Source organism: Prinia subflava, chromosome 13 (assembly GCF_021018805.1).
Source record: "Prinia subflava isolate CZ2003 ecotype Zambia chromosome 13, Cam_Psub_1.2, whole genome shotgun sequence".
In the NCBI taxonomy this organism is placed as follows: domain Eukaryota; kingdom Metazoa; phylum Chordata; class Aves; order Passeriformes; family Cisticolidae; genus Prinia; species Prinia subflava.
Window position 1 is genome coordinate 7,446,165 of NC_086259.1, and position 25,414 is coordinate 7,471,578.

Consider the following 25,414-nt stretch of genomic DNA (forward strand, 5'->3'; position numbering starts at 1 on the left):
AGCTATTAAAGGGTCTCCATAATTTTAACCTTAAACAAACTGTACTGCATACACAAATCTATCTTCAAATTTATATGACAGCTTCCCCGGTGCCACACCACGAGACCAAAATCACTGTAATGGACATTAATTCTTCAAAGGAACCACCGCAGACATTTGGAGCTGCACTTATCTAAGCAGTTGATGAACAGTGACTGCTGTACTAACAACACTCCACAGGTAAAGTTTGGTGGTTTGCTTGTTTTCTTGGGTTTTATTTCAGAACAAGCTCATTCAGGGAGGGGAAAAAAAAGGTCAACAATTCAAATCCAAGAAGTAAAATGTAAACCCTGAAGTCTCAAGTTTAGTAGCGCTGAGTTTTCAGGGCATAAAAATGATGCAAGATGGCAAAGAACCCAAAGAAAGATAACTCTGGTGAGATCAAATTGCCTGGGGTGACCAACATTTTAGCAGAAAGCCATGCAAGTTCTGCAGTTTATCTCGATGGAAAACAAACATGAGAATGAATTTTACATGGAGAAAAGCACTGCACATACCCAAAAGCATTACAATACTTTTCATCTACTTTGTAACGCTGCAGCCCTGACATCTTAGAGCTTTTGTATTGATGTAAATGAACTTTTAACTTTAGGAGGACAGGAACATGAAGCAGTATAAATTTACATGAGGCTAACGCTTGTATGAATGCACAAAAACAATCACAGAGGTGTGTCTGGATGGTTTACACAATGCCATGCTGGCATTTTACTTTCATGTTTGGCTGGAAAATCCTCAGTATTGATGCTCAGTAATACAAGCTGAACAACAGTTCTCAAAGAAACACCTACACACCAGAATTTGCTTAGTCATTTTAAAATCAAAATTATTCTTTCTGGAACTCTGATAACAGAATGTAGTTCCTTTTGGCTGTAATATTTTAATGTTTTATTTGTGTTCTAACTGCACTGGAACTGGAATTCAGATTTAAGTCTTTAAAAAATTTACAGCCATTCTTTCTCAAACCATCATAGAACAAATGTTAAAGAATTGGAAGGGACCTCAAAGATCATCTTGTCCCATCCTCCCCTGCCATGGTCAGGGACATCTCCCACCAAACCAGATTGCTCCAAGCTCCTTCCAACCTGGCCTTGGACATTTCAAGGCTTGAGGCATCTACAGCCTCCCTGAACCTGTTTTGGTGTCTCATCACTGTCACAGTAGGGAATTTCTTCCTGATATCTAACCTAAATTTCCCCTCTTTCAATTTATACCCTTTTCTCCTTGTCCTATAACTACTGTTCCATCACAGTACCTTATTTTGTTGAAAAGCTCCACAAGTAGCAAGCACATTTTGCCAAATATCTCTGAGAACAGCCCCCACCCCGAGTCAGAATAATATATTGTTTGGGACGAGGCCATATCTGCCAGCTGAGCTGGGTTAGCAAATTCAAAACTTGCATCATTGCCAAAACGCAGAATCCTTAAAAAAACCTCCACAAAAACAAACAAACAAAAACCCACAAGCTAACAAACCCTTCTGTAAATATCAGCGCAAATCCCCACTTTCATGGTGAACCACAAAACATCTCCTTTGGCTCTACTAGCACTTGTCCAGGGAGGATCAGATCTTTCATGCAACCTCATTGTGGTCTCAAAAAGAGAAGCAGAACAGCAGCACCAGATCTTTTCACTCTCGTGACCCGTGACAGGACTTGAGGAAATGGCTCAAGCTGGGTCAGGGGAGGTTGAGATTGGAGAGCAGGAAAAGGTGGGCAACCAAAGTGTGGCTGGGCACTGAACAGGCTCCTCAGGACTGTGGGCACAGCTCCAAGCCTGGCTGAGCTCAGGAAGTGTTTGACAACACCCTCAGGCACATGGTGCGGCTCTCGGGGTGTCCTGTGCAGGGCCAGGAGTTGGACTCGATGATCCTGATGTGTCCCTTCCAATTCAGCACATTCTCTGAGTCTATGATCATAATTTTATTTTCTGTGGAAAATATGTTTCTGTTGCTCTTTTCCTCCTAAATGATGATTACAAAACCGGTGCTGTTAAAATGGCCTTCCCAGTTTTTTACCCTCTCTACCTGAATGCTGTTTGTTCCCATCCATATATTGAGTGATAGCCCCCATCGTTTCTACAAATTACCTTTGCTCCAGAGTATTATTATGGTGTCCTTTAATTACTGCATCACCAGTGACTACAGTTACCAAGAGTACAGTGAACTGAGTTGGGTAAATCATTATCTGCTCAGGCTTAGATGTCACAAACGTGCTGGGAAAGAAATAAATTATAGATCAATAGTACTAGGACTGGAATGATCCATCCCACTTAATTAGAACCACCATATTTCAGTATGGTTAACAGTTAAAAAGAAAATGAAAAAGTCGACCCCTTAAATAAATCTTAATAAGGCCAGTCCTTAAACTACCATTCTACAAAGATGGGGGGGTTTAATGCACAATCATAAAATAATTTAGTAGCAATATCATTAGCAAGAGCTGGATTTCAAAATAATAGTTCTTCATACAGCCAGTATGAACCACTAAAGCTTCACAGCCTTGCACAAATGGACTGGGCTGGGTAGCTGGGAAATTGTTGTTAGATTTCTAGAGGATTTCTAGATCTAGATTTCCAGATGTCTAAGTTCAGCTTAAATGTCTTCAAACATATCTCTGTGCCAAGTTTATCCTGCATTTTGGGAAATTTTCAGAAGCTTGAACCGGTTGGGTTAAAAGGGTTGACTGGAGCAGGTATGTATCCACCAGAGTATCCATCGGTACCAAACTAAATCCTAACATTGGAAGATGTAACAAGTCAAGCATAAGACTGCTATTATAAAGTAAAATAAATATAAGGGGGAAAAAAACCCACCAAAAAACTCAACAGATATTTATTTATTTGCTCTAGTCATTATCTCTCCTTTAGTGCAGAATGATGTATCTATGTGATATATTTGTGATATGATTTACACATTTAATTTAGCCTTGTAATTAACCCCCATCCGCAGAACAACCCCTAGAGTGGTTTGGTTGTTGTCAAACACACTTTGCATTCTCAAACTCGAAGTAAAATCTATCCCTCAACCAATTTCTTACGACAAGCTGAAAAAAATTAGTTTTTTCCCAACTTGAAAGTGGTCCAGGATCACCAAAGAAAAAAAAATTAAATAAGTAAGCTAGGGATAATAAAATAAAATAAAATAAAATAAAATAAAATAAAATAAAATAAAATAAAATAAAATAAAATAAAATAAAATAAAATAAAATAAAATAAAATAAAATAAAATACTGGAATGGCCTGCCCAGGGAGGTGATGGAGTCACCATCCCTGGATGTGTTTAAAAAAAAAGACTGGATGTGGCACTCGGTGCCATGGTTTAGTTGAGATGCTAGGGATGGGTTGGACTCGGTGACCCTGAAGGGCTTTTCCAAGCCGGTGATTCTGTGAATTCTGTGAGAGGCACACAAGCGTTCGCGTGTCCCCAGAGCGCTTCATAAACCCTTCCCCGAACCGTGCCGCTCTGATTTAAACTCTGTGGCGGGATCACCGCAGGGACCCCGGCACGGGAGCACAGCGCACGGACTGCCCGCCCCATGGGCGACACGGGACAGCTCCGGGAAGAACTGCACCGAGAGAGAACGAGAGCAGACCGAAAGGAAGGGGAGAGGAAGGAGAGGGGAAGGGAAGGGAGAAAAATATAAAAAAGGGGAGGAAAACGAAAAGGGGAAAAACGAAAAAGAAAGGAAAAAGGGAAGGAAAAGGCAGGCAGTCCCAAAGCCATTCATCGTGCACGCTCCCCTCAGGGCACCCGACTCCGCGCTTGCGTCACCGCCGCGCGCCGGCGTGTGACGTCACCGCCGCCCGCGGGCCGTGACGCGCGGTGCGCGCGCCGGCGGGGAAGGTCGCCGGGGGACGCCGCCATGCTGTCCGTGGCCGCCCGCGCCGGGCCCTTCGCGCCCTTCGTGTCCGCCGCCGCGCACGCCGTGCCCGGCCCGCTCCGCCCGCTCGCCCCGGCCGCCGCGCACCGGGACCGCAAGGTGCCGCTGGACGTGAAGCGGCCTCTGCTCTGCCGGGAGTCCCTGAGCGGCCGCGCCGCCCGCGGGGGGCTCGTCGCCAGCGCCAGCCTGAACGGTGCGGGCCGGGGGAGCGGCGGGGCGGGCGGGGGCGGCAGCCGGGGCTGCCACGGCCGCGGGCTCCGCCAGGGCCCTGCCAGCGCTCCTGGGCACCGCCCGGCCCGGCCCGGCGGGGAGAGCCGGGTCCGGCCCGGCGGGCGGGGGAGCAGAGCCGGGAGGGAGAGCGGGCGGGCGGGCTGCGGGGCCTTGGGCCATTTGGGGTTTATAAACGTTTGATTCTGTTGTCACCCTCGGAATTCGCTCGCCTTTACAACTACAGAGCTTGTTCAAGGGCACTTGAATGCCAGCTTCCTTTTAGTGACTCACAGAACGGGGCGGGCTGGAGGGACCGCCGTGGGTCATCTCTGCCCGAGGCTGTGCCCAGGCGCTTCTGGTATCTCCGCTCAGGGAGACAGCTCCCGTGATTTTTATTGTACCGCTGAGAAAATGCAGCCTAGTTCCGTCATTCGGGAAGGTTTTTAACTGCGGGCACAAGAGCAGAGGGGTGCAGTGCGAACACACTCGCTGTGTGTTTTACCCTGTGGTGCCCCCGGGTCGGGGAAGCATCGGCCGCGGAGTGACCCGAGGTGTTCTTTAGATCCGACCTCTGGCCGAGGGGCGGGGGCTCTCACGGGCTTGCAGTTCCTGTGGAGCTCCTGCCCAGCTCGGCTGTCACCGATGGAGCCTTCTGCTTCAGCACATTTAATTTTGGGAGGGCAGTGCCGTGCGGAAGAGGCTCTATAGCAATTAGAGCCTTGTACGTCACCTGACCTTCAGCTGGAAAGGATTTGTTCAGGTGAAAATTCTACAAATCTGTAACTGACACAGCTGACATTTAGCCCTGCTCTACATTTTAATTAACATCAAACATGCTTGTCACTGAGTATACCAAATTTTTTAGAAGTTACTTATTACTAAGTGCTTTAGTCTTGATACTGAAATAACTTAGTATGGAGCACTACCTCAGAATTTCAATTTTCTGTTGATTTCTTTGCAATTTAAATCTACAGCAATTACCTTCCCAATGCTGAGTTACTTGTAAATAAAAGTAATTGTTATCCTCATTAAACTGCACATAAACCCCTGAGAGCTTAAGTGCACTTTGAGACATCTGTTAACTTTGTGCCAACTGGTAGAAAATATAAAAACTAAATAATACTCTTCAAGCAACAGGTTGTACTTTGGCAAGTAGCATGTTCTGTCCTTGCCATGTTCTTTTCTTTGGCTTATAGATTTTCAGGGGGGGAAGCAGCTTGCTTTTGCTGGAGAAACTCATGGGAGGCCTTTTAGTTATCCTTCATATCCTGTTACTTGTTCGCACACAGGTTTGGTGGGCCAATCCCACTTAGAATTGGATAACTGATAGCTTATCCCTAAATCTTCTAAAAAGTGAGCCTGGGGAATGAAGGTTTAAAATAATTTACTATAGTTTTAGCTAGGACAGCAATTTAATACGAAAGAGGATGCCTGATCTTTCTAATTTTAAAAATGCTTAACCATACACTTAATATTATTACAGGTGTAGAAGTTACTTCAGACAAAATATAGCACAAAAGTGTTAAATTACAGATGTGCAGACTTCTCCACATCAGATTTCCTCTTAGCAGCCCTTTACAAGGAAACATTTGAATGGAAAACAGGTCTGTCTTTTCTGAGCTACTCATGGTATCCTACAGGAGATTTTTCCTGAAATTTACTGAAAAACCAGCTCACTTTTTTTCCCAGAAGCCCAGAACTTCTCACAGATGTTCTGCACCCTGATCAGGTTTCTTTTTCAAAGCATAAGAGGTGATCTGTGAAACTGGTTTTCTTAATCTACCAAAAATTCCCTCTGAAAACCATCTCCATACAACTTAAAATTGAAACATTTAATTGATGGAATCCCACCCAGAGTTTGGAATAACTTTTACCCGTTATTCCAGAAATGCCACTAAACAGTGCCATTTCAAGAGCATGGCAGTGTGTTTTTGCTCCAGCAGTGTGACTTGCTGTCCTTTCCCGTGCAGCCCCTGCCAGCGTGCGCTGTGTCCATAACGATGTCACGGTCCCCGACTTCGCCGCCTACCGCCGCGAGGACGTGCAGGATGCCAGGGCGTCCTCCCAGGGCAGCAGCGACTCCAGGAAAGGCTTCTCCTACCTGATGACTGCAGCCACGGGTGTAGCAACCGCCTACGTTGCCAAGAATGTTGTCACCCAGTTTATCTCCAGCCTGAGTGCCTCTGCTGATGTGCTGGCCTTGTCAAAGATTGAGATCAAGCTGTCCGACATTCCAGAAGGCAAGAACATGGCTTTCAAGTGGAGAGGGAAGCCCCTTTTTGTGCGGCACAGAACGCAGGCAGAAATCAGTCAGGAGGCTGAAGTTGATCTGTCTCAACTGAGGGATCCGCAGCACGACTTAGACAGAGTGAAGAAGCCCGAGTGGGTGATCCTGGTGGGCGTGTGCACCCACCTGGGCTGCGTCCCCATCGCCAACTCCGGGGATTTTGGCGGGTACTACTGCCCCTGCCACGGCTCCCACTACGATGCCTCTGGCAGAATCAGGAAAGGCCCTGCTCCCTTAAACCTCGAGGTCCCAGTTTACCAGTTTGTTGGGGATGACACGGTGGTGGTCGGCTGAGAGACAAGGTGCCTGCTCACTTCCATGTTCATGAGAATGTACAGCAGAAGGGTTAACTGAGGCATGCTGTAAAATCACAAATTAGCTGTCTAGCTTCTCAACCAGAACGATGCTTGAATACTGTGTTCAATTTCAATAAAAACTTGGAGTGAGCACTTGTTCGTGACTTATGATTTAAGTGTATTTCTTTGTGTACAGATTTCTAGTGTGTCCAGCCAAGGAGATGCTGCAGCAGACCCAGAACACAGAGCCCCTCCTAAGGGGCTGCTGATTCAAGGTAGACACTGAGCTGCAAAGCCACAAAGAGATCTTTTAGCCAGCATTGGTCCTGCAAATACAGCACAGAGCTGGTGCTTCATAGGGTGCAGAATAGGAGGAGAAACAAGGTTTACTGTTTTAAAACAAAGCAAAAAGACACTAATTATCCTGTACTTCGTGTTTTCCCACTGGTCTGAAAGTACTTCTATCCTGCACTGATGTGCTCCCTCAGTTGCAGAGTAGAAACTAAAATCCTCAGAAATTGCAGAAAAGTCCAAGAGAATTTTCAAGATGTAAATCATGAAAGCTTATTCACAATAAATTAGTAAAAAACCCAGATTGTTAGAATTAAGCAGTATTAATCAGAGATTGTAATGTGGTCTGACATAATACTGCCCTGTGGATATACTGAGGGAGAGTGTTCTGTCTGACACCAGTTTTACAATAGAGTTGTCACCCATTTCAGGCACTGTCACAATCTATGCAAGGAACAGCCAGTAAAAATTGAAAACTATTGTGTCCAGCCTGTTTGGTGGACAACTCACATCCTGTGTGCATGCAGATAGTAACTATATTTTTCTTGTGCCTCATGGAAGAGAAGACAAGGCTGCTTTTTCCCTCTCCACAGATGGATCCAGACAGCACAAAGCTGTAGCTGAAGCAAAGGGACAAGTAAAGAAAGGGTGTTGCCCACATCACAACAAACTCAGGAACCTGTAACGTGTGTGTGGTTCAGGCAAGGCCCCGGCTCAGGCAGGGGGAGTTAAAGGCCAGTCCTGCATAAAGACACAGATTGTCACTTGGATCCCTTAAAGCCACCCAGGGGAGCCCTGCAGGACTGCCGAGGAGCCAGGGCGGGGTGGGGTTACTGTGGACACTTGGAGCCGTAGTGCAACATTCCATTAACTCCCAGCTCTGCCGCTGGCTCAGCATCCCCAAGGTGGCCACAGTCTAGAGAGAACCACGACATGAGAAACAAGGGCAGTAACTAAGAAATGTCAGCCAGCAGTTCTGTTTAACATTACCCAGCCTCAGGTGTTGGTGTTTTAGAGGGAGATGTTTTATTTTTCACACATCTAGCAGCTTAGCAAAACAGCAGTAACTGAGAGGTCAGAAAAAACTGATAAACCTCAGGTGAACATCATCAAGAGCAATTTGGTGGTTTGGAGAGTGGTTTGGAGCCACTCCCATCCAGCCTCAGCCCTGCTAATACAGTGCCTTGAGGTGCTCCTCAGTGCGGGGTTTGTAGCAGTGGCATGTGAGGAGCAGTTTGCTCATTCCCACACTCTTTGGATGCATTGCCATCATTTGTTGGTAGTGTTTGCAATGAGAGGAGGGAAAGGGGCCCCTGAGCACTTCAGCAAGGCTCACTGTCTTTAGGAAGTTTGTGTAGGAATTGGACAGAAGTTATGACACATAATCCCTTAGGTAAACAGCTGTATCAATATAAAATTTTCAAAATTAATGATGCTTCAATTTGTTAAAGCCTTCATTTATATTTTGTGCCTATTAAAATACATAATGCTCTAATCCTGTTTGTAAGCAGCTAGAATACTAGAAGGTGGTAAGTAATAGCCTCCATGGATTTATCAGGAACAAATCAAGTCAATGCAATCACATTTGTTGCTATAATAGGATAACAGGCCTTGGAAACAGGGAATATTAGCAGTAGCTACCACAGTTTTAAATCAGATTTTCACACCATCTCACAAAACGTTCTCATGTCTGTTAAGGAACCTGGTATAAATTGGAGTGTTGGAGAGAACAACTGTTCCCAAAGCAGAGCTGATGGATGAGCTACCAGCAATTCCCTGTTGGAGCAGCGAGTCGTGCTGTGAGGAGCTCAGTGAAAACCTGATCCAGCACTACCCACTATGTTTGTTAATCAGCTGGCAGAGAATGAGCTCTGAAAAGCTGTGTATGGTGGGGAACAGGGTTCAGCTGGGAACTTCGATGCACAAAGAAGAATTAAAAACAACCTGGACAAGTAACGCCCTACAAAGCCAGCATGTGTTGTGATAGAAATTAACAGCTAGGGAGCAGGTCTACAGAAAAGGACAGGGATAGCCATGGAAACAAGAATGGATGGTTTATAATATTGTCAAAACATCAAACGTTAAAGTAACTCTGAAGATTAAAATCTGTGGGGATAAATTATAATGTTAAAATGAATGGAATTCTTGATACAGGACTGGGGAAAACTGAGGGACTGGACAAATTAATGGAGGAAATAAATGACTTGTAAAAACACGTTTCACTTTTGTTAAAATTTTAAAAGTTTAATAATAAAAAATAAGACAATAAGAGACATTAAAAAAGCAAAAGTTACAGACGTCTTCATGCCTGGCATTCTACCACAAGGCACCCCTTGCTAACAAAGGATCTTCCCTTAAAAACAATAAGCTATTGCATATTGATAAATCTTATACATGATTCAAACATTCTTTTGACTTTGGGTGTTTCTGCTTAATTTTAACTTTTCTCCCCCATCATTCATCCTGTAAATCAACTTTCTCATGGCTCTACAAAATCTCCAAATTCCCTGATAATGAAGGCAATAAATTATTCTTTTTGGGATTTTTGGTGTCTGCTGCTATCTCTATCCAGATAGGATGATGTGAAGAATTTCTTAATTGTCTTTTTCGTTCCTTGAGCTAGTTACAAAAAGCATTTTATGTTACATAGTTTCTGTTTTAATATTATGCTATAGCCTAAAAACTATATTTATCACACTACTAAAACAGACTACATTAATACAGCATAGCTTTCCAACATAACACATATAGTATTCATTTTCATATTTGCAAAAAGGCAATCATATAATATGTATTTATAACAGACAGATTACAGAACATTCCTCTTGTCAGAAAGTTGCAAGAGAAAACATTTGAGGGAAATATCAACTGAATGCACGCATTATGCTGAATTCTTTTTTAAGTGTCAGTTTATAGCCTCAGTCAGAGATAGGTCACTGAGCTATTTGGGCTTTTTTTCTGACTCATTAGAGTCCTTGAATTGTTTAACGTGCTGCAGCACCGAGAGAAACAACACATTATTACTTGGTTTGCTCAAAGAGACAAAGAACTGTTGGCATTTATTGTCCTAGCACTACTGGCAACCACTTTATGTCACAGCTGTGATAGATTTTCTTCATTAACTGTTTAGCATTATAACATTTTAATAATCTCAAGACATAAATTATGACACTGCCTTGTTCCAAAAATGCATAATCAAAACGTAATGTACCACATTGTTTACTAAATGCATTTTCCCCCCTATGATGTTAGAAATGTAAAATGAGCAATTCTGGAATTAAAGCATGTTCAAATGCATATGTTTGTTGGTTTTACCTGACGTTTACAGGGGCTTGGCACATGAGACAGGAGGAGAGTGTCTTTTCTGCCTGTAAGTAATGGAGAATTAGCTCAGGAGAAAACTTCCACAGAGGTACTGATGGCTCATGTCTTTTGTCAGTCAGTCAAAAAATTGGCAACTGTACAATAACTTAATCTTCTCCCACACCAAGCAGAAGTTACACTCATAAAGGCAGAGCTGGGACCAGAAGGTAACAGTACAAATGAAAGGGTCTTGCTTCTGGACTTGGCACAAGCCTGTGTTTGAGTTACCTTTAGTATAAATTCTACAGTAAAAATCACCTTTAGCAAAAATCCTACAGTAAAAATCCCCAACATGCAAGTTCTGTGCATAGCTTTTTGCAAGAAATCTAATGGTGATGTTGGACACATGTAGGTTAATATGGGGTTTTTTCACATTTCACATTTTTTCACATTTCACATTTTTTCACATTTCCATAATATGCTTGGATTTAAATGGCTTTACTTGGACTATAATGTTTCCAAAAACAGAAGCCACTATTTATTCTTTTCAGTTCTTTTAATACCTCTGCTTCAGATTACAGTACAAAATAAAAATATCTCTCTCCTAGCCACTGTACTTGATACAGACTAGGAAGATAAATAACTGTTTCAAAACATTTGTGTTTTTTCCAACTAAATAAAGCATTGGTATTTTCTCCCAAGGCATATCTGACATTGTATATCTGATAGAGAAATTTTTGCATTACAGTAACAGAAAAGAAAAAACTTACCTATATGTTTATATGTAGTTATTGTACATGCAAGTAAGTATATGTCAGACTGTTCAAAATTTATCATTTCATATTTACAAGGGTATTTTCTGTATCAGCTTTTGGAAGGTTGGAATTCATCCAATAATTTTTGGGCCTAACCAGAATGACACTCAGAAGAGTTGTTCATGATCATTTTTCTCTCCTCGCCTTGTGCCAATCATTTTTCAGAAACATTTGTTTTTTGAGCACAGCTTTGTATTTTGACAGATAATGTGTCCTTACTTCTAATTCATAGCAATAGATATAGGCCATTCTTACAAGCAGTCTATAAGTCATCAACTTTTCCACTCTGCATTTCTTGCCATCTCCAGGCTGTTCCACTGAGGTCAGTAAAGGTTGGCATCTCCACCATTTTTTGTCTTCCAAGTTTTTTCTCATCTCTGCCTTTTCCTTCATTTCATTTCCCAGGCAAACACACTTCCAGTTATGCCAGCAGGCATCACATCCATCAGCTTCTCTCAGGCAGGAGGGGCACTCCACGGGCTCTGCACTGTGAGCAGCCACTCTGAGCCCTTCATGTCAGCTGCACTCACAGCCCCAGGGGAACACCTGGGGATGGATCAGTTGGGTGGCTAAAGAAAAACCTGGGAGATCAGTGATAAAATCACGGAATCGTGGTCTAGCTTGTGGTTATGCATTAGGCAGCCCTGGTGTCCAGAGCCTATCAGCCTAAAAATAGTGTTTTTCTTAAGTAATCCAGCATTTTTGTTCTACAAAGGAAGCATAAATATCTTCAAAGATATCTCAAGTCAGCATGGAATGAAGCTGCTGCAACCGAAGCACAGCACACAGGAGGAGGCAAAACATCCTACAGGTGCAATGGTAGACTAAATATGCCTCATTTAAATACTAAACCGAACAGTGCTGTGAAGCTTCAATCTTTAGAGGCAAAATAAATGCCCCATGAACAGGAATGAATTACAATTTCCCAATTTCCAAAGCCCCACTGAGCACAGAATGGTCAGAGGCACAGTCTCTACCTTTGGGCAGAGAAGATTCAGCAACCTATGAACAAAAATCTCTTGAAATCTGTGACTGCATTCTTCCCATCATGTTCATGATGTTCAAGTCATTTTCCCTTCCATTTACCTTCCACAAAACTCAGAGGCAGCAGAAATTGCCTCATTCTGTGATTTTTAGCTGTCTTTCATTCATCAGTAGTCTTATCAGCAGTATGTTTCTCCCAGGTGAGATATAATCTATTAACATTTTTGGCAGCTTCTTGTGTGCTGCTTTTTCCCTGTCTCTACCCAAGTGGGCTTTAATGGAATGTTTTTTAGCTAAAATGTGTTTGTTTGGTCAATACAAAACAGTTTTCTCCACTTTCTTCTGTAATTAGCTTTATCAGTACCAGAGGGGAAAAAAAAATCCAAACGCTGTACATGTTTGGTCTCTATCTTATATTCTTTGGACTTAGTTGCAAAACAATTCTTGTTTCTGCGTATCTTTTGGAAATACCTACATTTATCTTTTCTTTCTATTTTGACATCAATTACAACAATTAAAAAATACTGAAGTCCCTGATGAAAATTATCTTTAGCAACTCATTTAACTCTCATCTAAGGATCTCCAAGTGCTATTCCCATTATCTTCTAAGCTGCCTCCCAGTTGCACTGCAATGTGTATTCTGAATGACACACTGCTTTGAAGTCTAAATGATACAAGAAAATCTTGGCTTAGGGATGTTTTTGACAACTAATTGTAGTTTCTGATAAAACTCTTCCAACTCTGTGAGAACACACATCTTAGTGTTTTCATTATTATTGTTTCATATTTTATTTAGAGCGATATTATCTCATCACTCACTCGTCTCCAATCTCTGACTCCCCAGTAATGTCCTTCAGAGTAACCACACAAACTTCACGTGCAGCCTAATTTACTTCTGTTTCAATTATGTACTAATCTTTGATAACTCCAGCTCATTCCACCAAGTGGTTATACTTGTACAGATCCTTCAGGTGGTTTGTCAGACTTCCTTTCAGCTGTGGAAGGCAAGTCAGGCATGACACAGCTTCTGTCAGGACACAGCTCTAAGTCCTGTCCTTTCCCTCATAGCTGTTTTTAACCTTAGCAGAAGGACACTGACTGGCAAGGAATGGCAATACTTGGAATACAATTCCTTGCAGAACAGCAGAGGTAACTTTGGAACAGATTAAGATTACGTAGAGCTCCTCTGTACAGGTTCTAGTAGTTCATATACTCTGTAGATTTGTCACAGACTTGCACCAATGCATTTGATTGGTGATTGACCCGAATTGAAATGCTTTTAAACTCCTGTTTCATGCAGTACAAATCAGAAGAGAACATTACAGCCAGACAAGTAACTGAAAGAAATCTTAAAGACATACCTTAAAAGCAGACTATACCTTCTGCCAGCACAGTATTTAACACCAGCCCCCTTTCTCAGCTTGTAAATTGTAAATGGATGAGTCTTCCCTCACAGAGAAGGAGAATAAGTGAGTGGGAAGATGCTGGGGTAGCATTTTAAAGCTCTGTGACTGCACAGGAACCTAACACTGCTCCAAACACTGATCTTTTAAAGATATTTAAGGGAGCAGAGGAGAATGTTCTGGTATCAGGATGAAGTACATTCAGTGGTAGCACTCATCTGCCTTAAGTCTTCCCAACACACCATTTGGATCTCCTCCCAAATTAACGATAAGTAGAAGGACAAAGCAGGGATAAAAAGCATGCAGAAAAATCACCAAACTACAAAAGCAAAGCAAAAGAAAGGAAATGTGTATTCTACATGCTATCGTTGCTTCAGAATGTGGGGAAGGCATTAAAATACAAGTGCAACAGAAGTTTTGTGGAGGAAAGGTGCATCTGTGGATTTTGAGCTCAAAGCTCAAAGCTTCCTGCTCTGTGGTTCAAGAGAAGCCCAGAGCAGAAGAGTTCTGCAAATTTGCACTGGAAATCCAGATTAAAGACAACTCTAATCTTGCATGTTTCTTTTTCTCTTTCCAACAGTATTTGCTGCTGGTTGATGCTGTAGACACGATGGGCCAGTCATGACCCACAGAGCTCTCACGAGGAACTCAGTGGCACTGGAAATTGTCTTTCTCAGTGCCAATAATCTGCCTTTTATTTTATAATATCTATGGTTAAGCTGCAGATTTATTTAGGACTCTTTGGGTAAAGTACCCTTTCTACAGTGGGTGGCAGTTACCAGTAATGTTGTTATTATTATTACTGTAGAAAAGCTTTCAGTGTAAAAATGTTTATGGAGCTAAGGTTTATGCAGACTGATTTCACATGCACCTCCTACACTAAAGATACTCCACTGAATGGAAGCACAATAATTCCATGATATGCTGCATCCAGAGGTTTGGATAGCCACTGTAATATCTACCTTAGAGCCCAGCCAGTTCCAGAGAAAATAGATATTCCATCTTCCAAATGAGACAAGAGAAGGCCAGTAAGAATATCTTTCACAAGCAAAAATGTTCAAAACTTACTCTTCAAGACTTTAAAAACTGATATATATTTTAGGTTATTGGTACTTGGATGTTCTATAATGAATGCTGCAGTCAATATATATCTTTGGGCAAGGTAAGGATAATCTTGGATATACTCAACAGCTAAGGAGGAACAGCAGCACAGGATCCTGTTTGGATTTGCATCCATTCGTTTCTACTGTGCTCTTCATCAAGAAAATAATGCTCTCATTTACTTAAAAACATTTTTTGCTGATGTTACACACAGATGCACCATTTCAATACAGAATTTACTAAGCTGGGTCAATGTTTTATAGATGTTGCTTTAGAAATTATTAAATAAACTTTGGACCAATCCTGCAGTGCAGCACCAATCCCCAAATCAAGAGGGAACAAGACTTGATCAAGTAATACAGATTTGTAGGAATTTGTCCATTGTTTTGAACAAAAGAAAGTATTTTTTTAAACTATTCATTGTTTAATCAAGCCTATTTACCTTACAGTGATTATCTAGTTATTTAAATCTTGTTAATGCAGTTGTAATTCTTCAAGCATTTATGAAAATTAATAAAAAACAGGTAAGCTGGTTTTGTAAGTAATATATTAAATTTTCTTCAAACAAAATAATTAATTCTAAACAATAACACTGCATAATAAAACAATTCCCAATAAAACATTCTCTAATTATAATTCTAAAGCTCATACTATTTTTGAAACTTTTGTTGGCTATTTGATAGACAATTAAAGCAAATCACTGTATGTTTTAATAACACTTGTCAAATAACACCATAATGCCCAGCTGACGACTAATCACAATGTATAATTCCCCATAAAAGCTAATTGACAATTGATTTTCTTAAATACTGAAAGAATTCATCATGATGAACACTGCTACAATAAAATCCTAAGGAATTAGAAAAGATTTATCTCTATTTGAGCACTTCTGCAAATATCAGACCTACTGAAGAGAATAAATAACAAAGGTAGGTTGGAAAGACAGCATCCTCCTCATTCTCAGACAGAATATGAATGATGAGGATGTAGCTGAGGGGACCAGTACTTTTTTGTAGGTGCTTCATGGTTTATGTGCAGGGTTTTGCATTTGCTCTCAAGCCCTGCCAACACACACAACTCTGGGATCATCACCACCTCATTACTTGCAAATATGTGTCAGAAATTGGGGAAAAAATAGAAAAATATGAAAAAGAAGGTAGTAATAACATGGAACACATGAAGGTGAACCAAACAGTGGCAATGCAGGTGATTTTTAGAGGTGATTGTTGTGAGGATGAGCAGGTGGAGCCACCAAGGGAGGTCATAGTTCTGGCTAAGACCCCCCCACCCTGAAAACTGGAGTATTGGAGCAATAAATTTTTCCATACCATATTAAATACAAAACGGGAAAGCCAGCAAACATTATTATCTATCAGCTTGTCTAAGGATCTTTAGGCAGTAGTTAAAAAGACATTTCCCTGCAGTTCTGCAATGTCGTGGGGATAGGCAATTTGGCAATTTGTGTCCTTCACTAAACTTCAGTGGGGTATTAATGGGAAACTTTAGGTTATCACTGTAGGATAATTCAGAAGGAACAAGTGGCACAGAGTGGAACAAAGTAAAAGGTGAAAGGCTATTGCTGTATGAGCACGTGACAATTTAAATTAGTTATGCACTCTCAAGAGCCCAGGGAACTGCACCCAAGGGCAGGAGCACACCAGGCTGGCTTTTAAGCTGCTTAAGCTTCTTTACTATACTTTAATACTACAGTTGCCAAGGTCATTTGGACAGCCCCTCTTCTATCCAAAATATTCAGATTTTCCCTAATGTTTAAGTAAAAACCTTTCCCTTTACAATTTTACAGCATGCATTACATTCCCAGCTACTGCAGCAACAACTTTTCTACAGTACAAGATTTTTGCATTTATTTGATTAGAAGTTAAACTAAATGAGAAAGGATGGGTTTTGTATAACTGATAAGAAAAAAAGAGGCAAGCAGTATTGAAATTCTCCCCTGTGAGGGAGGATGCCCAGAGGAGCTGTGGCTGTCCCAGCCCTGGCAGTGTCCAAAGTCAGGTTGGACAGGGCTTGGAGCACCCTGGGATAGTGGAAGGTGTCCCTGTCCATGGAAGGGGTGGAACTGGACAATCTTTAAGGTCCCTTCCAACCCAAACCATTCTGTCCCTGTATAATTCTAGGATTGAAAAGATCAGCTGAGTCATATAAACTGGAGAAGTTTTGAGATGTGTCTCAGTTCAGCAAAACCATGTAGCATTAAAGAGGAAACTGAGGTAACAATCTCTACCTAATTAATCCCTTTGCTTTTCTTATGGTTTTACCACATGGAGACAACTAAACTACAGTTTTAAAATGTCATTTATTTTCCTTGCATGCAGAAAGAATGATATCAGTTTAAATAGAGCAGAGAACTGACCGAGCTGCTCAGGTCCTAAAAGCTACATTTGACATTGTGATGCCCAAACACATCAGTCAACAAATTATGCACATGAAGCAAACCAAAGAAAGCCTTAGCCAAAACAACAGCAACAAAAACAAGCCCCTCCAAACATAAACCATACTGGTAAAATAAAAATGCTCAATTATTGAACGAAACCATTTGCAGTTGGCAATTTTGAGATAATAGCCTGAAATCTAACAGAAAGCACACCATTGCCTGCTCAAAAGCTCGTCTGAAAGGAAACTAAACTGTCAATAACAGACAAATAGTAATCCACTTATTGTCCAATATTCCATAACAAACAGTTAGAATGGTCAGATCCTCTGGGAAAAGGTACAGAGCTTTGTATAACACACTAACTATAAACCCATAATCCTGTTTACTGTTTTCCATAAAACAAGAGTATGAAAGCATTTGCTGAAATGGAAAGGCACACATTTCTGAGCTTTGTGTAAGTGGATAACGACAGCCAGACTCCTGATTTCCTCTCCCTCATCAGGACCTGCCTTCAGTAGGAGAGTACTAAATAATCCATGCTAGTTAGCTCTCCTTTGCATGGACTTCTGCATCTGCCACCTCAGCTGAGGCAAATGATCCCTGGTTTAAGTCTCTTTTTTGGGAAACACTGGGAAAGGCTTAAAAAAATAACACAAAACCAAGGCCCAGCACGATATAGGATTTGCATATAGATGTCACTGTGAGAAAACAGGAGTGAGAGGAGCAATTCATTAGGTTGAGTTAAAAGGAAACCAAACTCTGAAAACTATTTCCAGCCATGTAGAACAACATTATCTATTTAGCACCACTAGTCCTCATGTTTCAAATTAATTACCAAACTAAATTGAGGGAACAGTTTTTCCATTAATTAGGAAAAAAAAAAAATCAGTAAACAGCTTGCTGGTTTGCCTTCCTGCAATCCCTTTATTGGAATCAATGTACTGATCCTGCTGTGTGTTCAGTGTGATTATACATGGACAAAACAGCTCCTGGATTTACATTATGTGTAATTGTAATGTAACTGTGGATTTACATTATGTGCCAGCTGTAGTTTGTGTGCTTGTGTCCACACAGGTAGTGAAGCCAGTTCTGTCATGTAAACGTTGCCCATGTTACTCTCGTGCTGAGGGGTGGATGTGTGTGCAAATAGGAATTTCTCTTAGAGGAAATGGTTGCATATTTTCACAGGACCATTTGTACCTTTCTGAAAAGAATCTGACCTGCTCCGTCACATGAACCCCACACGTGAGGTGACACTGCTGTTTCTACACTGCATTGTGTTTTCACTGTTCCCTGCAGGGTTTTTCTGGCTATAATTAGAGTTAATCACATTTCAAAGTACCAAGATAATTATCTCCATGTCAAATTAGCTCTTTTCAAATTAAAGACTGTCTCTGCTTAATTTTTCCCATTTTGAAAGAAAAGCAGTGATCCCCAGATCTTTTATGTCATTTCTTTATGAACATGAGGTTACGATAAGCTACTTTCTGAACCACTGCTTGAATGCAATTTATTTTACATAGCTTTGCATAATAAAATAGCATTTTAGATAACTTATTCAAAGGGCAGATAGTAATTCTCTGAGGATTTCATTAAATCACTCTTTTCATGTTAAATTAATGTGCCAAGTTAATTTTGGAATAAACAAACCAAGATATTTAATTGCTTTGTGATAAATATGTACTCCTTGCTAGAATTTGATCATGCAGTTTTACATTTTTTAACTCCATATATTTGTGTGCATCTCAAAAGCCTTAAATTTATGTATTTACTGGTACACACAATAAGATGTATTTAATGAACTGGTAACTCCATGTTCATATCAGACCTAAATTTATCTTCCATAATTATTTTGTATCCCGTGTTTTCCTGCAGCATGAATGACAGAGGGGACTTCTTGGAAGAAGTGGTTTCTGAACAAATTGATACAGAAAACCTGACAGGTAATGATAAGTGCTGAAAAATGAGAAAAGCAAAAAATGCAGCTGCACATGAGCAAGACAGAAACACTCAGGACTGAAGGCAGATTTTCTTTACATCAGATTTCATAAGCCCACTCCCCTTCTTTTCCCCCTTCAGTAAATGCACAGGTATGCTCCAAAACTGCACATGCAAATACAGTTACCCTGGGAAAGGAGCTTCCCTCATGGTTTGAGTTTCAGCAAACAGTGCCCTTGAATGGTCCTCTTGCAGTTTGCCCAGCCCCAGGGAAGCTGAGACACCCCTGAGATGGGAGGGGGGTCCAAAGTGATGCAGAGCCCCCAGGCATGCAAAGGAGAGCTGCTCTATCACCTATTTCCAACCCCTCTGCTGTGGGCAGGGACACTTTCCAGCAGATTAGGTTGTTTAAAATCATATCTAAATATCATTTGCCAAAATATTTCTTCTTTGCAGTGCTAGAAAAATATGCAAACACATTCAGATTTTGGGGACTGCATGAAAAAGCAAAGCCAGTTTCTTCTGCATCATCCACGCACACCTGCAGGAGTAGAGCTGATTCAGGTAAGTGCTCAAAGGGTTAAGCCCTTGGTCCATTTTCAGTGGTTTAACATTCTCATCTCATTTCTAAAAAGTCATTATTTATCTGAATGAAGAGGAAGAAGGAAGAGTAGATGGCTCAAGCAAGAGCAGAAAGTATAAATGCTCATGTGTGACTGGGTCCTGACCAGCACCCAGTTGTGGCCACCAGTGCTCCTCAGTGGGGTGAAAATTTGCTGAGAGGCTGCACGTGCAATTGAGCAACACAAATATCTTCTCCTCAGCTGCACTACAGGCCTAAGCTGCACTTCTGAAAATAATGGTTTTTGAATACATAATTTTGAGGGTCATTGCCCATGGATTGCTGAAAATTCTCTCTCTGGGACTCCAGACTTATTTGTTTGGCCATGAGTTTCTATTTCACAGTGGAAGATAAGGCCTATTTTGCTGCTATTGCCCATCACTGTGTAATCAGGTTCTGTTATTATCATTGGTTTATTCATTCTTCTGTAGCACACTGTGCTGTGCTCAGGTTCAATCAGAAGAGATTTATGGCAGGAATGACTTGTTTGTTGATTTGCTTGCTGCCTCTCCCCCCAGATGGATGCACATAGGTAAGCTACAACACTTAAAGGCTTCCTAACCCTAAATTGATGTAGCCTCTGGAAATGTCTTTAAACTGAGTGTCCAATCCTCTGTTTGCAGGGGAGCATTAATATCCAGCAGCTCCCTCCTCTTCACATTACCACAAATTGTTTCAGTGCAGGGTAAACAAAGAGAGAAAACGAGGGCACTGCTGCCTACATTTGGGAAACACTGCCAAGGGCAGCAGGCCAGGGCCAGAGAGAAACAAAATTCTCCTGCAAGCAGCCGCCCTGTGGAGAGGGTTGGCAGTGGGACAGCCTGGCTGAGCACTCTGTGATCTTAGCCTAAGTGGCATTCCCTGCTCTAAGTTTTATCAAACTGCAAACCTTCTCTCCTATATTTACAGCTACCCAGGTGCTTTTTCCTATTACCAAAAGCACTTCAGGGCTTTGCTAATGCACTGGAAGCACCTTTCTGATAAGCCAACATAAACTGGTACAGTAATAAATCAAGAAGCATTATGCTGCTCCAGGATGTGGAGGAGGATCATTTCATTATGCTTATAAAAATGAAATCAAAAAACAATACACATTATATTACCATAGGAAGGTGCATTTCTATGTACGGAGAATGTGAAGCTTAATAGGAGAGGAAAATAATTACAGGATATTCTACTCACCAAAAGCAATCAGGATCACATGACAACTGCCAGGACAGGGTTATTGGAGAGGGTTGCATTAGAGACAATACGCCTTATGAGGAAGATGGAGGCATTATTAAAACATAATGCACATGCAGAGTGCTGCATGCATTACACACTGACAAGCTAATGCTTCCCAGGAATATAGATTGCAGTAAGCAGAGCTTTAATTATTTAATTTTCTTGTTCAAAAGTGCAAAGCTCTAGCCAAGAAAGCATCTCCTTCCATGTCAATTCAAATAGCACCCTTGTCCCATCTATTTGGTAGTGCCCATTTAATAAGCTATAGCCACCAGAAAAATAAAGATTAATTTTTTTAATTACATTAATAGATGTTTATTTTTAGATTTCTACAGTAAACTGAAAATTGTGCTTGAGAAGTTAGACCAACATTTTAATGCTCCTATTTTGGTTTTTATTTGGCATATTTGTTCAATAAAATCAGCCTCTTTTTAATTAAACAGGTTTTATCCCTTTATTGACATTGCATAAAGTCCAAAAGTCACAACAGGGAATACATTATTGAGCCATTCCACATTTCCTAAATAACTGAAAGCACTTAGTTCCACCTCAAACACCACAATGCTCTAGAGAAACAGAACACAATGGTGATTGTTATTATTAATAATAATAATCAGCCAGTATTTGCATTTTCATTGACAGTGACTCCCACCAGCCCTGGATCCAGCTCACCACACCCTGCAACTCAGCCCCCAGCTCATCCCTCAGGAGAGCTCCTCTGCAGGGACAGGAGTGTCCTGTGCCCTGCCCAAGCAGCTGCTCCCCAGCCATAGGGACAAGCCTTTGGCAAGTCCCAGCAGCAAAGTCAGGCCTCGGAGAGTCCTTAACCTTGAGCAAATGAAATATTAGGGGTGATGACTCTCTAAATTTGAATTAGGCTTTGATTGGACCCAATGGAACCCCAAAACACAGAAACAAACCCAGTGCAAGCAGTGCTTGGCAGCCCCACAGAGGACACGGGGTCAGAAAGGGTTTCCTGAACTCTGGAAGGCTGTTCCTGACACATTGGCACGAAAGGAAGCAGGAAAAGAAAACATGGAGAACATAATCAAGATTTTATTTAAGATGCCCAAATGCTCCTTAAGTCCCAAGGGTACAAAGAAAGCACAGAGTCTTCCTAAGTCACAGGAATGCTCAAAGATTTTGGTGTGAGCTTGTACACAAGCTGTACAGGGCAGCGCCCCAGGCTTGTGGCAGCCTCTCCTGTCAGCACAGTAACACCCTGATTTTCATTATCTGAAACACAGGACCTCCAAGGCCTTTCCTCTTCTATGGCTCAAGTGTGGTTACTATCAGCTCTTCTCTCTGTATGAGTTTACACACTTAGGAGATTAAGCAAAACGTTCTCACACAATCTTGGAGGTCATTTCATCCTACCTCCCTTCCTCCCCCACCCCAGCACTGCATTTCCTCTGGCTGTAGCCCGTGTGAGTTTTCCCCTGTTCCTCTTCAGGCTGTCCATTGCCACTACTCATTTTGGAGCCTCCCACATCTGCCACGCGGTCTCCCAAACGCAGGGCCTGCTTCCCATCACATCCCCCTCTCCTCTCCCCTGCCCACAACCAGTGCAGGTGTTTGGACAAGCACAGGAAAGCTGCACCAGTCACATCACGAGAGAATGGGCTGAGAGACACAGCAGAAGTAAAAGGAAGGGAAATAATTTCAATCAAATTGTTAGACGTTGGTTTTGGTTTAAAAGACAACCTCTGAAAATAATCAATTATAAACATCAATTATAACTTAATTTCCTTTGTGATCATTTAAGATTCCATCCAAATAAGGCAGTTTCTGCAATATACCTCAAAAAACTTCCTATGTGCAAAATTTCCCTCTATTTATGTACCCTGGTTCTAAATGCTGCTGCTCTATTGATTACTGTAATTCAGCTCTAATTGCACTTTTACAAAGCAGGATGAATAGATTACAGCTGAGCTAAGGAGGAAGCCAAACATCAATTATTAACATAACAGAGCTGGCCTTTACCATGCCTGTATTATTTACCTTGGGGAGTTTAGGAACCTGCTGAATAATATTTATCCTTGTAAATTAACCACTTTAAAATATTTGTTTTCATTAAGAAAAGCAACCAGACTAATGAAATATTCTTTCAGCAAATGCAAACAAGCCCTCAGTGTCTGTAATATACATGAAAACCCAATGCCCTTTCTCAGAATGAGCCCTGGTGTTTCAGAAAGCAGGTTTATACTGTTCACCAGAACACGCAGGGCTGAAGCTCTGCAGATTGGCTCAAAGGCAGCACGGGGTCTTTGGTTACTGTTTGAGTCATTGTTATTTGCACAGCTGCCTTATCCTCGACAGGGATCCAAAACCAGACAGCTTCAGCAATGAGAAAAAGCTAATGCTAAAGCTAGTCTCTTCTCAGTGAAAATTTCTTTAAAATGGTCAATTATATCCAAGTCCTGTTTCCCAGGCCCATTCTGGCCAGCAGTGTGACCCTACACCAACCTCTTCTTTGCTTTGCTGTCACTCCCTTTGGTTCCATGTCTTGCCCATGCATCTTCTGCTTCATTGCTCCAGCAATCTGCATTTCCATTAGCAGCAGTTAATATTGACAGTTTATACTCTAACCTTGTGGCCTATGGCTCTGGCTGATGATTTGGATATATGGATTTTTTTTTCAAATATATATTGCTAAGCAAGGAAATTTTTAAATTATTCCTCTGACCTTTGCCTCTTCTCTTTGGATACTTCACCTGCTCAAAGAACAGTCATCCCTTTTTTACCACAAGTTTGATCCACTGCAGATTGATCTGGCTTAGTGCAGAGCCTCCCTGGCCAAAGCACAAGGGCTGCCAGTTTGCAACCACATGCACAGACCCACCCAGATTTTCACCTTCTGAGTGAATTTCTGTATTTTCCACAGGCAGATGGTATCACACACAATTCCTCTTCAGTATTTAACTGCTGTTATGAAAGCAGCTCATGTGCTGCACAGATTCTGTGGCTGTTCTGTAGGAAGAGGCAAATTTGCCCCTGATGAATAAATAGTATGCTTAAAAGCTATTGTTTCTTAAATAAAAACATTCACCAAAGCTAATTCTGTAAATTTCCACTGTATCACAATCAAAAACTCACGGTACAATATTTAATTAGTTAGCCGTTTGTAGCTAGGGCTGGAGGCACTCATCATCTTTCCAAAAACATGCACATCACCATCTGTAACATCCAGTCAGGATTTTGGCTCTGAATGAGATAAAACATTTAACACATTGGCAGCTAAAAGTTAGGTTTGCTACAGAAGCATCAAATGTGAATTCTGTTGTGCTGCCCCTTTGAGAATACCCCAGCATTTGCCACTGTGGTATAGTCTCCACTCAAGCCTGGAGGGAATCCAATGAAATCTGTGTCCAACATTTAACTGCAAGAGTATTAATCCAGCTTTATTCTATATCTGATTAGATGAAATCAGCCCTTTCTACCCATTAGGCATCTTCCATTCGCTCCTGCAATATATGTTTTTATTTCTTTTCAATCCTTTGGAAATAATATCAGTGCAGTAGCAGTCTAGCAACTGCTAATCTCTGATAAAAACTTAGGGCTAGATTGTTCCTAAAGAAAAACAAGATAATTCTTGGAATTGCTCAGGAACTGATTAGAAAGCCCTGGAGCAACACAACCCTTGGATGTGAGGCATCACATTAAGGATGAGCAAGGAGGACTGGTAGCTGTGGTTTGATCAGATGCCTGTCCCCCTGTTGTAGTTTGTTTTATTCTTGTTGTTTGGATTGTTGCTTTCCCCCTTCCCCATGGGTTTGCCCGAGTTTGTGCCATGCTCCCCATGTCCATCCTCCCTGACCACTCCACGCCCCCCTAGAAGTTTCCCTGTCAATCCTCCTCTACCCTCCCCGATTCCTTGTCAGCCACAGGAATCACAGTATCACAAGGTTGGAAGAGACCTTCAAGTCCAGCCTGTTCCCTGACCTCAACTAAACCATGGCACTGAGTGCCACATCCAATCTTTTTTTAAACACATCCAGGGATGGTGACTCCACCACCTCCCCACGCAGACAGTTTCAGTACTTTATCACTCTTTCCATGAAAAACCTTTTCCCAATGTCCAACCTATATTTTCCTTGACGCAGCCTGAGACTGTGTCCTCTCATTCTGTCAGTTGTTGCCTGGAGAAAGAGACCGGCCCCCACCTGACTACACCTTTCAGGAGGCTGTACAGAGTGATGAGGTCACTCCTGAGTCTCCTTTTCTCCAGGCTGAACACCCCCAGCTCCCTCAGCCGTTCCTCACAGGCCTTGTGTTCCAATCCCCTCTCCAGCCTCACAGCCTCCTCTGGAAGTGCTCAAGCGTCTCAAGGCCCTTCCTAAACTGAGGGGCCCAGAACTGGATACACACACTCGACTCCCCTTCTTCTTCCAGAAAGTTCGAGGAGAGCTGTCGAGTGATAGGCTGAGGGTCAGAAAACCCTCCCACAACTCCCTTATAGGATTCCCTGGTTGTCAGGCATGCACCCTGCCCACTCCCAGTTGTGTCCTTTTGGCAGAAGGATTGCTCCCCTCCCTTGTAACCTCCCCCAATAAAAGGGCCTGTCAGCCTCTGGTCAGAGCTTGTAACCCCTGTGTCTTGGAGCTCTAATGAAGACTTGGATTGATAGC

The 25,414-nt window shown here is 41.9% G+C and overlaps 1 protein-coding gene across 1 annotated transcript; it reads left to right on the forward strand.

Moving 5' to 3' along the window:
- Window positions 1-3,836: 3,836 nt before the first annotated feature.
- Window positions 3,837-6,874, forward strand: LOC134557620 (cytochrome b-c1 complex subunit Rieske, mitochondrial). Its single transcript, XM_063410757.1, has 2 exons — window positions 3,837-4,110; window positions 6,098-6,874. The coding sequence occupies exons 1-2, from the start codon at window positions 3,900-3,902 to the stop codon at window positions 6,706-6,708; spliced, it is 822 nt and encodes a 273-aa protein (XP_063266827.1). The 5' UTR covers window positions 3,837-3,899; the 3' UTR covers window positions 6,709-6,874.
- The last annotated feature ends 18,540 nt before the right edge of the window (window positions 6,875-25,414 follow it).

Excerpts from the sequence above, each read along its gene's own strand:
- LOC134557620 (XM_063410757.1), top strand. The coding sequence starts at position 3,900 with ATGCTGTCCGTGGCCGCCCGCGCCGGGCCCTTCGCGCCCTTCGTGTCC. Across the intron at positions 4,111-6,097 it reads CGCCAGCGCCAGCCTGAACG|CCCCTGCCAGCGTGCGCTGT; the intron begins GTGCGGGCCGGG and ends TTTCCCGTGCAG.